Source organism: Ranitomeya imitator, chromosome 2, assembly GCF_032444005.1.
Source record: "Ranitomeya imitator isolate aRanImi1 chromosome 2, aRanImi1.pri, whole genome shotgun sequence".
NCBI classification, from domain to species: domain Eukaryota; kingdom Metazoa; phylum Chordata; class Amphibia; order Anura; family Dendrobatidae; genus Ranitomeya; species Ranitomeya imitator.
The window spans coordinates 266,020,179-266,032,974 of record NC_091283.1 but is presented as its reverse complement, the minus strand read 5'-3'; the positions used below and the strand labels follow the sequence as shown (position 1 = coordinate 266,032,974).

Sequence of the window (12,796 nt, the reverse complement as noted above, 5' to 3'; positions counted from 1 at the left end):
ACCCCTGACGCGCGTTTCGCGTAGTCGCTTTCTCAAAGGGGGAGTGATAAATCACTGAAGCTGAATATGGGACTTTTTGGTGGATTTGATTTGATATGACTCAGGAGTCACTGTAGACAGTCAGTCACACACACAGCAGGGATGTAGTGAGTGACGTGTACTACCATAAATGGGCCCCCCCCGTCTCGCCAGGGCCCCGGTACTTGCCCGGGTGCGCCGGGTGCTGACGCCGGCCCTGGGCTTTACTAAACTCCCTGTCTTTCCCCTTCTATTGCCCCTGTCCTAACAAGAACAGGCCCCAAGTATACCCTGCTAGGAACAATCACCATCCACTACATCTAATATATAGGTCTCCCTACGTGTTTTCTCCCCAGTCACGGGGATTCATGACTACCCATAGGCAGTGACACAAATTGTCACACCCATTGATAGGTACCCTGGCACTGCAGGGTTACTTAGATGACGGACAGTTAATTTTTTGCATACTTTATGTGCCATTGGCTTTAAATGAACTTCCCTGATGAATTCCTGTGACTGGGGAGGAAACTTGTATGGAGACTTATATATTATATGTAGTGGATGGTTGTTGTCCCTAGCAGGGTATACTTGAGTCCTGTCCTTGTTAGGACAGGAGCAATACAAGGGGCACGACAGGGAGTTTAGTAAAGCCCTATACCCCCTCCCTCTCTTTCCTCTCCTATCTAGAGAAAGCAACAGGAGGAACCTGCTGTGGACGTTTGTTGTTCCCATTGGTGAGACCAAACCAATTTTTATCTTGAGCACTGGTTTGCATGAGCACTTTAATCACATGTGATAATTTTGTCATATTAGTTTGTCCATTTTATCTTAGTGATTAAAAGTTAAGTTTTAATTATTGGGAGACTCTCCTTGCTATATTCTAACCTCTGTTTATCCATTGATAGATGATGGGCTTGACAGGGGACTTGTTTTTTTGTTAGATGAGAATTGGTATTATTTTTGCCTGCATAACATTGATTGATTCTTTATATTCAATATTTGGGAGGCAGAATGAACAAACAGTTGAACACCACACACTACTGGTTCATCCAACAAGGTTTTCTATTAGACTGTGAACAGTCATTGTTTGGTAAATAATTAAAGTTTTTACATAGCTTGCCATTTTTTATGGATGGTTTAAGTTGAAATGTTCAAAAATATAAAACTCAAGTATATTTTATTAAAAAAATGTTTTGTTTTTTTATCTTAGCAGATGACTGTACCAGGAGATCAGAGGGACAGTTGACATCTTCAGTTTTTAAATCTGATGATCTTGAGATCCTACAAGATACAACTGAAGGCAATGCCATTACTCCAGATATATCATCATCCATTCACAGCAAAGATCTGTCATCTGGTCCTATGAAACAGGTCCCATCTTCTGATTCATTTCTAACTACTAAGGAAAATCAAAGTCATAAACGAGGCATTAAAAGACAATCTGCTTCTGAAGCAAATAAGTCTTTTTACTGTTCAGAATGTGGGAAATGTTTTAAATGGAAAATAAATCTTGATAGCCATCAAAGAATCCACACAGAGGAGAAACCTTTTACCTGTTCAGAATGTGGGAAAGGTTTTAACCAGAAATGGTATCTTGTTAGTCACCAGAGAACCCACACAGGGGAGAAGCCTTTTTCCTGTTCAGAATGTGGGAAACGTTTTAAATGGAAAATAGATTTGGTTTATCACCATAGAACTCACACAGGGGAGAAGCCTTTTTCCTGTTCAGAATGTGGGAAATGTTTTATCCAGAAATCAGATTTGGTTAGGCACCATAGAACTCACACAGGGGAGAAGTTTTTTCCCTGTTCAGAATGTGGGAAATGTTTTAACCAGAAATCACTGCTTGTTACTCACCATAGAATTCACACAGGGGAGAAGCCTTTTTCCTGTTCAGAATGTGGGAAATGTTTTATCCAGAAATCAGATTTGGTTAGGCACCATAGAACTCACACAGGGGAGAAGCCTTTTTCCTGTTCAGAATGTGGGAAATGTTTTAACCAGAAATCAGATTTGGTTACGCACCATAAAACTCACACAGGGGAGAAGTCTTTTTCCTGTTCAGAATGTGGGAAATGTTTTAACCAGAAATGGCATCTTGTTAGACATCAGAGCAGTCACAAAGAGGAGAAGCCTTTTTCCTGTTCAGAATGTGGTAAATGTTTTAACCAGAAATCAGGTTTGGTTAGGCACCATAGAACTCACACAGGGGAGAAGTCTTTTTCCTGTTCAGAATGTGGGAAATGTTTTAACCAGAAATGTCATCTTATTAGACATCAGAGCAGTCACAAAGAGGCGAAGCCTTTTTCCTGTTCAGAATGTGGGAAATGTTTTAACCTCAAATCAGATTTGGTTAGGCACCATAGAACTCACACAGAGGAGAAACCTTTTTTCTGTTCAGAATGTGGGAAATGTTTTAACCTGAAATCAGATTTGGTTAGGCACCATAGAATTCACACACGGGAGAAGCCTTTTTCCTGTTCAGAATGTGGGAAATGTTTTAGCCAGAAATGGCATCTTTTTAGTCACCAGATAACTCACAAAGAGGAGAAGCCTTTTTCCTGTTCATAATGTGGGAAATGTTTCAACCTGAAATCAGATTTGGTTAGGCACCATAGAACTCACACAGGGGAGAAGCCTTTTTCCTGTTCAGAATGTGGGAAATGTTTTGCACGTAAATCACTACTTGTTACTCACCATAGAATTCACACAGGGGAGAAGCCTTTTTCCTGTTCAGAATGTGGGAAATGTTTTAGCCAGAAATGGCATCTTTTTAGTCACCAGATAACTCACAAAGAGGAGAAGCCTTTTTCCTGTTCATAATGTGGGAAATGTTTTAACCTGAAATCAGATTTGGTTAGGCACCATAGAATTCACACACGGGAGAAGCCTTTTTCCTGTTCAGAATGTGGGAAATGTTTTAGCCAGAAATGGCATCTTTTTAGTCACCAGATAACTCACAAAGAGGAGAAGCCTTTTTCCTGTTCATAATGTGAGAAAGGTTTTATCCATAAATCAGATTTGGTTAGGCACCATAGAACTCACACAGGGGAGAAGTCTTTTTCCTGTTCATAATGTGGGATATGTTTTAACCTGAAATCAGATTTGGTTAGGCACAATAGAACATAGAATTTTTAGCAAATGAAGAATAATAGAATGTTATCTGTATGTTGGTTTTCAAATTTAAAGTGTTGATTTCTGGTTGGTCAAGAAAACAGACTTTTGTTAGTGTAATGCTAGGGTCACATTGCGTTAGCAGCAGCCTGTTCAGCACATACGCTAACGGGCTGCTGCTAGCGCAAGTGCCTGCGCTACATCACGCTAGCGCAGATGGAGCTTCTGCTAGCTCCATCTGTGCTAGCAGTGACGGACCCGGAAACGCTGCAGCCAGCGTCTCGGGTCCATCACTCAATGACGGCGCATCACTAGCGCACGCCCATTGTGGGTGAGCGCTAGGCGATGCGTCCGACATTGCATTCAATGGCGGCATTAACGGAGTACGTTACACTGCATTATGCCGCGGTGTAACGTACTCCGTTTAACGTTGCCCCTGAACGCAATGTGAACCAGGCCTAAGCCTGGAATATTTTTCAAAAACCTGACCTGCACATCCAAACATAGACTGAGTGTGAACAGGTGCTGAACCCAGAGTCGCCAACTCGTATATAGTTAAATAAATAGGGCAGCACACTGCAGCGCGAAAACATGCAAACTTGAAAAAACGAAATTTGAACTGCATTACTGCACTAGAAATATGAAAAATGAGAGCTTTTAGCGCACAAAAATGGCCAATTTTATGTGTACCTCGTAGCCACGTTAAGGCATCTCTCTTATACGAGGTCCTACGCTTGACCTACCTCACTGAGAATAAACGTCTCCATCTGAATGGGTACATGTAAAAACCTCTTCTTGGACTCAAATTCTCTCTCTATGTGGAGGGGTATTGGACCTACTATAATTAAAACACCTGAAGCTAGGAGGCGGGGAGTGCACGATCAGAAGGCTAGAGAATACATTTCAAAAACCTGACCTGCACATCCAAACATAGACTGAGTGTGAACAGGTGCTGAACCCAGAGTCGCCAACTCGTATATAGTTAAATAAATAGGGCAGCACACTGCAGCGCCAAAACATGCAAACTTGAAAAAACGAAATTTGAACTGCATTACTGCACTAGAAATATGAAAAATGAGAGCTTTTAGCGCACAAAAATGGCCAATTTTATGTGTACCTCGTAGCCACGTTAAGGCATCTCTTATACGAGGTCCTACGCTTGACCTACCTCACTGAGAATAAACGTCTCCATCTGAATGGGTACATGTAAAAACCTCTTCTTGGACTCAAATTCTCTCTCTATGTGGAGGGGTATTGGACCTACTATAATTAAAACACCTGAAGCTAGGAGGCGGGGAGTGCACGATCAGAAGGCTAGAGAATACATTTCAAAAACCTGACCTGCACATCCAAACATAGACTGAGTGTGAACAGGTGCTGAACCCAGAGTCGCCAACTCGTATATAGTTAAATAAATAGGGCAGCACACTGCAGCGCCAAAACATGCAAACTTGAAAAAACGAAATTTGAACTGCATTACTGCACTAGAAATATGAAAAATGAGAGCTTTTAGCGCACAAAAATGGCCAATTTTATGTGTACCTCGTAGCCACGTTAAGGCATCTCTCTTATACGAGGTCCTACGCTTGACCTACCTCACTGAGAATAAACGTCTCCATCTGAATGGGTACATGTAAAAACCTCTTCTTGGACTCAAATTCTCTCTCTATGTGGAGGGGTATTGGACCTACTATAATTAAAACACCTGAAGCTAGGAGGCGGGGAGTGCACGATCAGAAGGCTAGAGAATACATTTCAAAAACCTGACCTGCACATCCAAACATAGACTGAGTGTGAACAGGTGCTGAACCCAGAGTCGCCAACTCGTATATAGTTAAATAAATAGGGCAGCACACTGCAGCGCCAAAACATGCAAACTTGAAAAAACGAAATTTGAACTGCATTACTGCACTAGAAATATGAAAAATGAGAGCTTTTAGCGCACAAAAATGGCCAATTTTATGTGTACCTCGTAGCCACGTTAAGGCATCTCTCTTATACGAGGTCCTACGCTTGACCTACCTCACTGAGAATAAACGTCTCCATCTGAATGGGTAATTGTAAAAACCTCTTCTTGGACTCAAATTCTCTCTCTATGTGGAGGGGTATTGGACCTACTATAATTAAAACACCTGAAGCTAGGAGGCGGGGAGTGCACGATCAGAAGGCTAGAGAATACATTACAAAAACCTGACCTGCACATCCAAACATAGACTGAGTGTGAACAGGTGCTGAACCCAGAGTCGCCAACTCGTATATAGTTAAATAAATAGGGCAGCACACTGCAGCGCCAAAACATGCAAACTTGAAAAAACGAAATTTGAACTGCATTACTGCACTAGAAATATGAAAAATGAGAGCTTTTAGCGCACAAAAATGGCCAATTTTATGTGTACCTCGTAGCCACGTTAAGGCATCTCTCTTATACGAGGTCCTACGCTTGACCTACCTCACTGAGAATAAACGTCTCCATCTGAATGGGTAATTGTAAAAACCTCTTCTTGGACTCAAATTCTCTCTCTATGTGGAGGGGTATTGGACCTACTATAATTAAAACACCTGAAGCTAGGAGGCGGGGAGTGCACGATCAGAAGGCTAGAGAATACATTTCAAAAACCTGACCTGCACATCCAAACATAGACTGAGTGTGAACAGGTGCTGAACCCAGAGTCGCCAACTCGTATATAGTTAAATAAATAGGGCAGCACACTGCAGCGCCAAAACATGCAAACTTGAAAAAACGAAATTTGAACTGCATTACTGCACTAGAAATATGAAAAATGAGAGCTTTTAGCGCACAAAAATGGCCAATTTTATGTGTACCTCGTAGCCACGTTAAGGCATCTCTCTTATACGAGGTCCTACACTTGACCTACCTCACTGAGAATAAACGTCTCCATCTGAATGGGTACATGTAAAAACCTCTTCTTGGACTCAAATTCTCTCTCTATGTGGAGGGGTATTGGACCTACTATAATTAAAACACCTGAAGCTAGGAGGCGGGGAGTGCACGATCAGAAGGCTAGAGAATACATTTCAAAAACCTGACCTGCACATCCAAACATAGACTGAGTGTGAACAGGTGCTGAACCCAGAGTCGCCAACTCGTATATAGTTAAATAAATAGGGCAGCACACTGCAGCGCCAAAACATGCAAACTTGAAAAAACGAAATTTGAACTGCATTACTGCACTAGAAATATGAAAAATGAGAGCTTTTAGCGCACAAAAATGGCCAATTTTATGTGTACCTCGTAGCCACGTTAAGGCATCTCTCTTATACGAGGTCCTACGCTTGACCTACCTCACTGAGAATAAACGTCTCCATCTGAATGGGTAATTGTAAAAACCTCTTCTTGGACTCAAATTCTCTCTCTATGTGGAGGGGTATTGGACCTACTATAATTAAAACACCTGAAGCTAGGAGGCGGGGAGTGCACGATCAGAAGGCTAGAGAATACATTTCAAAAACCTGACCTGCACATCCAAACATAGACTGAGTGTGAACAGGTGCTGAACCCAGAGTCGCCAACTCGTATATAGTTAAATAAATAGGGCAGCACACTGCAGCGCCAAAACATGCAAACTTGAAAAAACGAAATTTGAACTGCATTACTGCACTAGAAATATGAAAAATGAGAGCTTTTAGCGCACAAAAATGGCCAATTTTATGTGTACCTCGTAGCCACGTTAAGGCATCTCTCTTATACGAGGTCCTACGCTTGACCTACCTCACTGAGACTAAACGTCTCCATCTGAATGGGTACATGTAAAAACCTCTTCTTGGACTCAAATTCTCTCTCTATGTGGAGGGGTATTGGACCTACTATAATTGAAACACCTGAAGCTAGGAGGCGGGGAGTGCACGATCAGAAGGCTAGAGAATACATTTCAAAAACCTGACCTGCACATCCAAACATAGACTGAGTGTGAACAGGTGCTGAACCCAGAGTCGCCAACTCGTATATAGTTAAATAAATAGGGCAGCACACTGCAGCGCCAAAACATGCAAACTTGAAAAAACGAAATTTGAACTGCATTACTGCACTAGAAATATGAAAAATGAGAGCTTTTAGCGCACAAAAATGGCCAATTTTATGTGTACCTCGTAGCCACGTTAAGGCATCTCTCTTATACGAGGTCCTACGCTTGACCTACCTCACTGAGAATAAACGTCTCCATCTGAATGGGTACATGTAAAAACCTCTTCTTGGACTCAAATTCTCTCTCTATGTGGAGGGGTATTGGACCTACTATAATTAAAACACCTGAAGCTAGGAGGCGGGGAGTGCACGATCAGAAGGCTAGAGAATACATTTCAAAAACCTGACCTGCACATCCAAACATAGACTGAGTGTGAACAGGTGCTGAACCCAGAGTCGCCAACTCGTATATAGTTAAATAAATAGGGCAGCACACTGCAGCGCCAAAACATGCAAACTTGAAAAAACGAAATTTGAACTGCATTACTGCACTAGAAATATGAAAAATGAGAGCTTTTAGCGCACAAAAATGGCCAATTTTATGTGTACCTCGTAGCCACGTTAAGGCATCTCTCTTATACGAGGTCCTACGCTTGACCTACCTCACTGAGAATAAACGTCTCCATCTGAATGGGTACATGTAAAAACCTCTTCTTGGACTCAAATTCTCTCTCTATGTGGAGGGGTATTGGACCTACTATAATTAAAACACCTGAAGCTAGGAGGCGGGGAGTGCACGATCAGAAGGCTAGAGAATACATTTCAAAAACCTGACCTGCACATCCAAACATAGACGGAGTGTGAACAGGTGCTGAACCCAGAGTCGCCAACTCGTATATAGTTAAATAAATAGGGCAGCACACTGCAGCGCCAAAACATGCAAACTTGAAAAAACGAAATTTGAACTGCATTACTGCACTAGAAATATGAAAAATGAGAGCTTTTAGCGCACAAAAATGGCCAATTTTATGTGTACCTCGTAGCCACGTTAAGGCATCTCTCTTATACGAGGTCCTACGCTTGACCTACCTCACTGAGAATAAACGTCTCCATCTGAATGGGTACATGTAAAAACCTCTTCTTGGACTCAAATTCTCTCTCTATGTGGAGGGGTATTGGACCTACTATAATTAAAACACCTGAAGCTAGGAGGCGGGGAGTGCACGATCAGAAGGCTAGAGAATACATTTCAAAAACCTGACCTGCACATCCAAACATAGACTGAGTGTGAACAGGTGCTGAACCCAGAGTCGCCAACTCGTATATAGTTAAATAAATAGGGCAGCACACTGCAGCGCCAAAACATGCAAACTTGAAAAAACGAAATTTGAACTGCATTACTGCACTAGAAATATGAAAAATGAGAGCTTTTAGCGCACAAAAATGGCCAATTTTATGTGTACCGCGTAGCCACGTTAAGGCATCTCTCTTATACGAGGTCCTACGCTTGACCTACCTCACTGAGAATAAACGTCTCCATCTGAATGGGTACATGTAAAAACCTCTTCTTGGACTCAAATTCTCTCTCTATGTGGAGGGGTATTGGACCTACTATAATTAAAACACCTGAAGCTAGGAGGCGGGGAGTGCACGATCAGAAGGCTAGAGAATACATTTCAAAAACCTGACCTGCACATCCAAACATAGACTGAGTGTGAACAGGTGCTGAACCCAGAGTCGCCAACTCGTATATAGTTAAATAAATAGGGCAGCACACTGCAGCGCCAAAACATGCAAACTTGAAAAAACGAAATTTGAACTGCATTACTGCACTAGAAATATGAAAAATGAGAGCTTTTAGCGCACAAAAATGGCCAATTTTATGTGTACCTCGTAGCCACGTTAAGGCATCTCTCTTATACGAGGTCCTACGCTTGACCTACCTCACTGAGAATAAACGTCTCCATCTGAATTTCTAACTACTAAGGAAAATCAAAGTCATAAACGAGGCATTAAAAGACAATCTGCTTCTGAAGCAAATAAGTCTTTTTACTGTTCAGAATGTGGGAAATGTTTTAAATGGAAAATAAATCTTAATAGCCATCAAAGAATCCACACAGAGGAGAAACCTTTTACCTGTTCAGAATGTGGGAAAGGTTTTAACCAGAAATGGTATCTTGTTAGTCACCAGAGAACCCACACAGGGGAGAAGCCTTTTTCCTGTTCAGAATGTGGGAAACGTTTTAAATGGAAAATAGATTTGGTTTATCACCATAGAACTCACACAGGGGAGAAGCCTTTTTCCTGTTCAGAATGTGGGAAATGTTTTATCCAGAAATCAGATTTGGTTAGGCACCATAGAACTCACACAGGGGAGAAGTTTTTTCCCTGTTCAGAATGTGGGAAATGTTTTAACCAGAAATCACTGCTTGTTACTGACCATAGAATTCACACAGGGGAGAAGCCTTTTTCCTGTTCAGAATGTGGGAAATGTTTTATCCAGAAATCAGATTTGGTTAGGCACCATAGAACTCACACAGGGGAGAAGCCTTTTTCCTGTTCAGAATGTGGGAAATGTTTTAACCAGAAATCAGATTTGGTTACGCACCATAAAACTCACACAGGGGAGAAGTCTTTTTCCTGTTCAGAATGTGGGAAATGTTTTAACCAGAAATGGCATCTTGTTAGACATCAGAGCAGTCACAAAGAGGAGAAGCCTTTTTCCTGTTCAGAATGTGGTAAATGTTTTAACCAGAAATCAGGTTTGGTTAGGCACCATAGAACTCACACAGGGGAGAAGTCTTTTTCCTGTTCAGAATGTGGGAAATGTTTTAACCAGAAATGTCATCTTATTAGACATCAGAGCAGTCACAAAGAGGCGAAGCCTTTTTCCTGTTCAGAATGTGGGAAATGTTTTAACCTCAAATCAGATTTGGTTAGGCACCATAGAACTCACACAGAGGAGAAACCTTTTTTCTGTTCAGAATGTGGGAAATGTTTTAACCTGAAATCAGATTTGGTTAGGCACCATAGAACTCACACACGGGAGAAGCCTTTTTCCTGTTCAGAATGTGGGAAATGTTTTACACGTAAATCACTACTTGTTACTCACCATAGAATTCACACAGGGGAGAAGCCTTTTTCCTGTTCAGAATGTGGGAAATGTTTTAACCAGAAATGGCATCTTTTTAGTCACCAGAGAACTCACAAAGAGGAGAAGCCTTTTTCCTGTTCAGAATGTGGGAAAGGTTTTATCCATAAATCAGATTTGGTTAGGCACCATAGAACTCACACAGGGGAGAAGTCTTTTTCCTGTTCATAATGTGGGATATGTTTTAACCTGAAATCAGATTTGGTTAGGCACCATAGAACATAGAATTTTTAGCAAATGAAGAATAATAGAATGTTATCTGTATGTTGGTTTTCAAATTTAAAGTGTTGATTTCTGGTTGGTCAAGAAAACAGACTTTTGTTAGTGTAATGCTAGGGTCACATTGCGTTAGCAGCAGCCTGTTCAGCACATACGCTAACGGGCTGCTGCTAGCGCAAGTGCCTGCGCTACATCACGCTAGCGCAGATGGAGCTTCTGCTAGCTCCATCTGTGCTAGCAGTGACGGACCCGGAAACGCTGCAGCCAGCGTCTCGGGTCCATCACTCAATGACGGCGCATCACTAGCGCACGCCCATTGTGGGCGAGCGCTAGGCGATGCGTCCGACATTGCATTCAATGGCGGCATTAACGGAGTACGTTACACTGCATTATGCCGCGGTGTAACGTACTCCGTTTAACGTTGCCCCTGAACGCAATGTGAACCAGGCCTAAGCCTGGAATATTGACTTTTATTGTGGCTTATCCTTGATCACTAGTGATGTTTGCTGTTATGCTAATTATGCATTGTTTTATTGAGCCAGTTTGTTGACTTCTAAAGCAGAGAGGGAAAAGCTATGCAGATAATTTAAATAATCAAGTAATGCTATTTGATCTCGTCTGCATTCTTAAGGTACCGTCACATTTAGCGACGCTGCAGCGACCTAGACAACGATCCTGATCGCTGCAGCATCGCTGTGTGGTCGCTGGAGAGCTGTCACACAGACAGCTCTCCAGCGACTAACTATGCGAAGTCCCCTGGTAACCAGGGTAAACATCGGGTTACTAAGCGCAGGGCCGCGCTTAGTAACCCGATGTTTACCCTGGTTACCAGCGTAAACGTAAAAAAAACCCAAACACTACATACTTACATTCCGGTGTCTGTCCCCCGGCGCTGTGTTTCTCTGCACTGTGTAAGCGCCGGCCGGAAAGCAGAGCACAAAAGGACCAGAGAAAGGACAGCAGCCATTTTACATCATGGCTCCATTACAAGGTACACGGAGCTATCATTCTATAGGTAACAACCTAGGGGTTTTCAGCCTCAGTTGGAAGAATACAGATCTGCTCCATAGACCATCGCTGAACCATGATTACGTCTGAAGAAGCCAGGTTGTGATCCTCAGATCAACTGGCCTTGTACCTTGTATGGACTTGGTGGACTGTCATCTTCCGACACTTGTTGTTACCTCCTCTCTGTGTGCGTGCCACAGGTGGAGTAACCGACCCTGGAATATGAAGCCAGGTTGTGATCCTCAGATCCACTGGCCTTGTAGCTTGTATGGACTTAGTGGACTGTCATCTTCTTAAGCTTGTAGTTACCTCCTCTCTGTGCATGCCACAAGTGGGGTAGCGACCCTGGAAGATCTGTAGTCACAGGTGCTATTATCCCAGCGAGTCAGCGTAAGGGTGAGACTCTAATGTGCACCATCTTGGGATGTTTGCTGGGACTGTTCTATGTGTTATCTGCCTGTTTTGTGGTACAATAAAGCATTGCCACACTGTTTTACCCTCACCCTGTGTTGCCTGAGTAGCATTTTTCCCATGTTAAAAGGAGAGCGGGAGTTCAGTGAGACAATCCCTGGTGCATGCGTTTTTGGCTAGCGGGCAGCACTCATAGCAATCCGGCAGTGACAACCATAGACTTATAAACACAAAAGAGCACAGTGAGGTCAAAAATACTCTGTTGTAAAAAAAATCACAGTAATAAGCAAGTGCTACGTCAAAAGATGGAAAAATCAGGGTATTTATTTGATATGTTTTTTTGCAAAAAAAATGTATACTAAGCTGCTCCACCAATCGCCAAGGTATACCCATATAGAGCAGTCCTACCTAATGTATATAATCCCTATCTGATGTATCTAAAAACCTAATCATCTGTATAGTACCTGTATAAGCAGGGTTCAGAGAGGGAATTTTCATGTGGACATGCTGGATGGAACAGCTTTGATGCAAATGACCCATAAGGAGTGGTGGACTCCCTAGTCTTGTATAAACAAGAGAACAATTACAGAACCAGAAACACATGGGGTACTTGCACAATGAACAAGTCTGTAGGAACCTGTTCACACACCACCAAGAAACATGAAGACACAAAAGAGCACAGTGAGGTCAAAAATACTCTTTTGTAAAAAAAATCACAGTAATAAGCAAGTGCTAAGTCAAAAGATGGAAAAAACAGGGTATTTAGTTAGTAACATAGTAACATAGTAACATAGTTAGTAAGGCCGAAAAAAGACATTTGTCCATCCAGTTCAGCCTATATTCCATCATAATAAATACCCAGATCTACGTCCTTCTACAGAACCTAATAATTGTATGATACAATATTGTTCTGCTCCAGGAAGACATCCAGGCCTCTCTTGAACCCCTCGACT

General features: G+C 42.2%; 1 protein-coding gene across 1 annotated transcript in view; it reads left to right on the top strand.

The window, feature by feature from the left end:
* The window catches only part of LOC138663043 (zinc finger protein 585A-like), a 29,965-nt gene extending 18,031 nt beyond the window's left edge, over positions 1-11,934 (top strand). The window contains exons 7-8 of the mRNA XM_069749098.1: positions 1,229-2,459; positions 9,155-11,934. Coding sequence (XP_069605199.1) covers positions 1,229-2,459; positions 9,155-10,376 — 2,453 coding nt within the window. The 3' untranslated portion in view covers positions 10,377-11,934. The remainder of the gene's footprint in view (positions 1-1,228; positions 2,460-9,154) is intronic.
* The last annotated feature ends 862 nt before the right edge of the window (positions 11,935-12,796 follow it).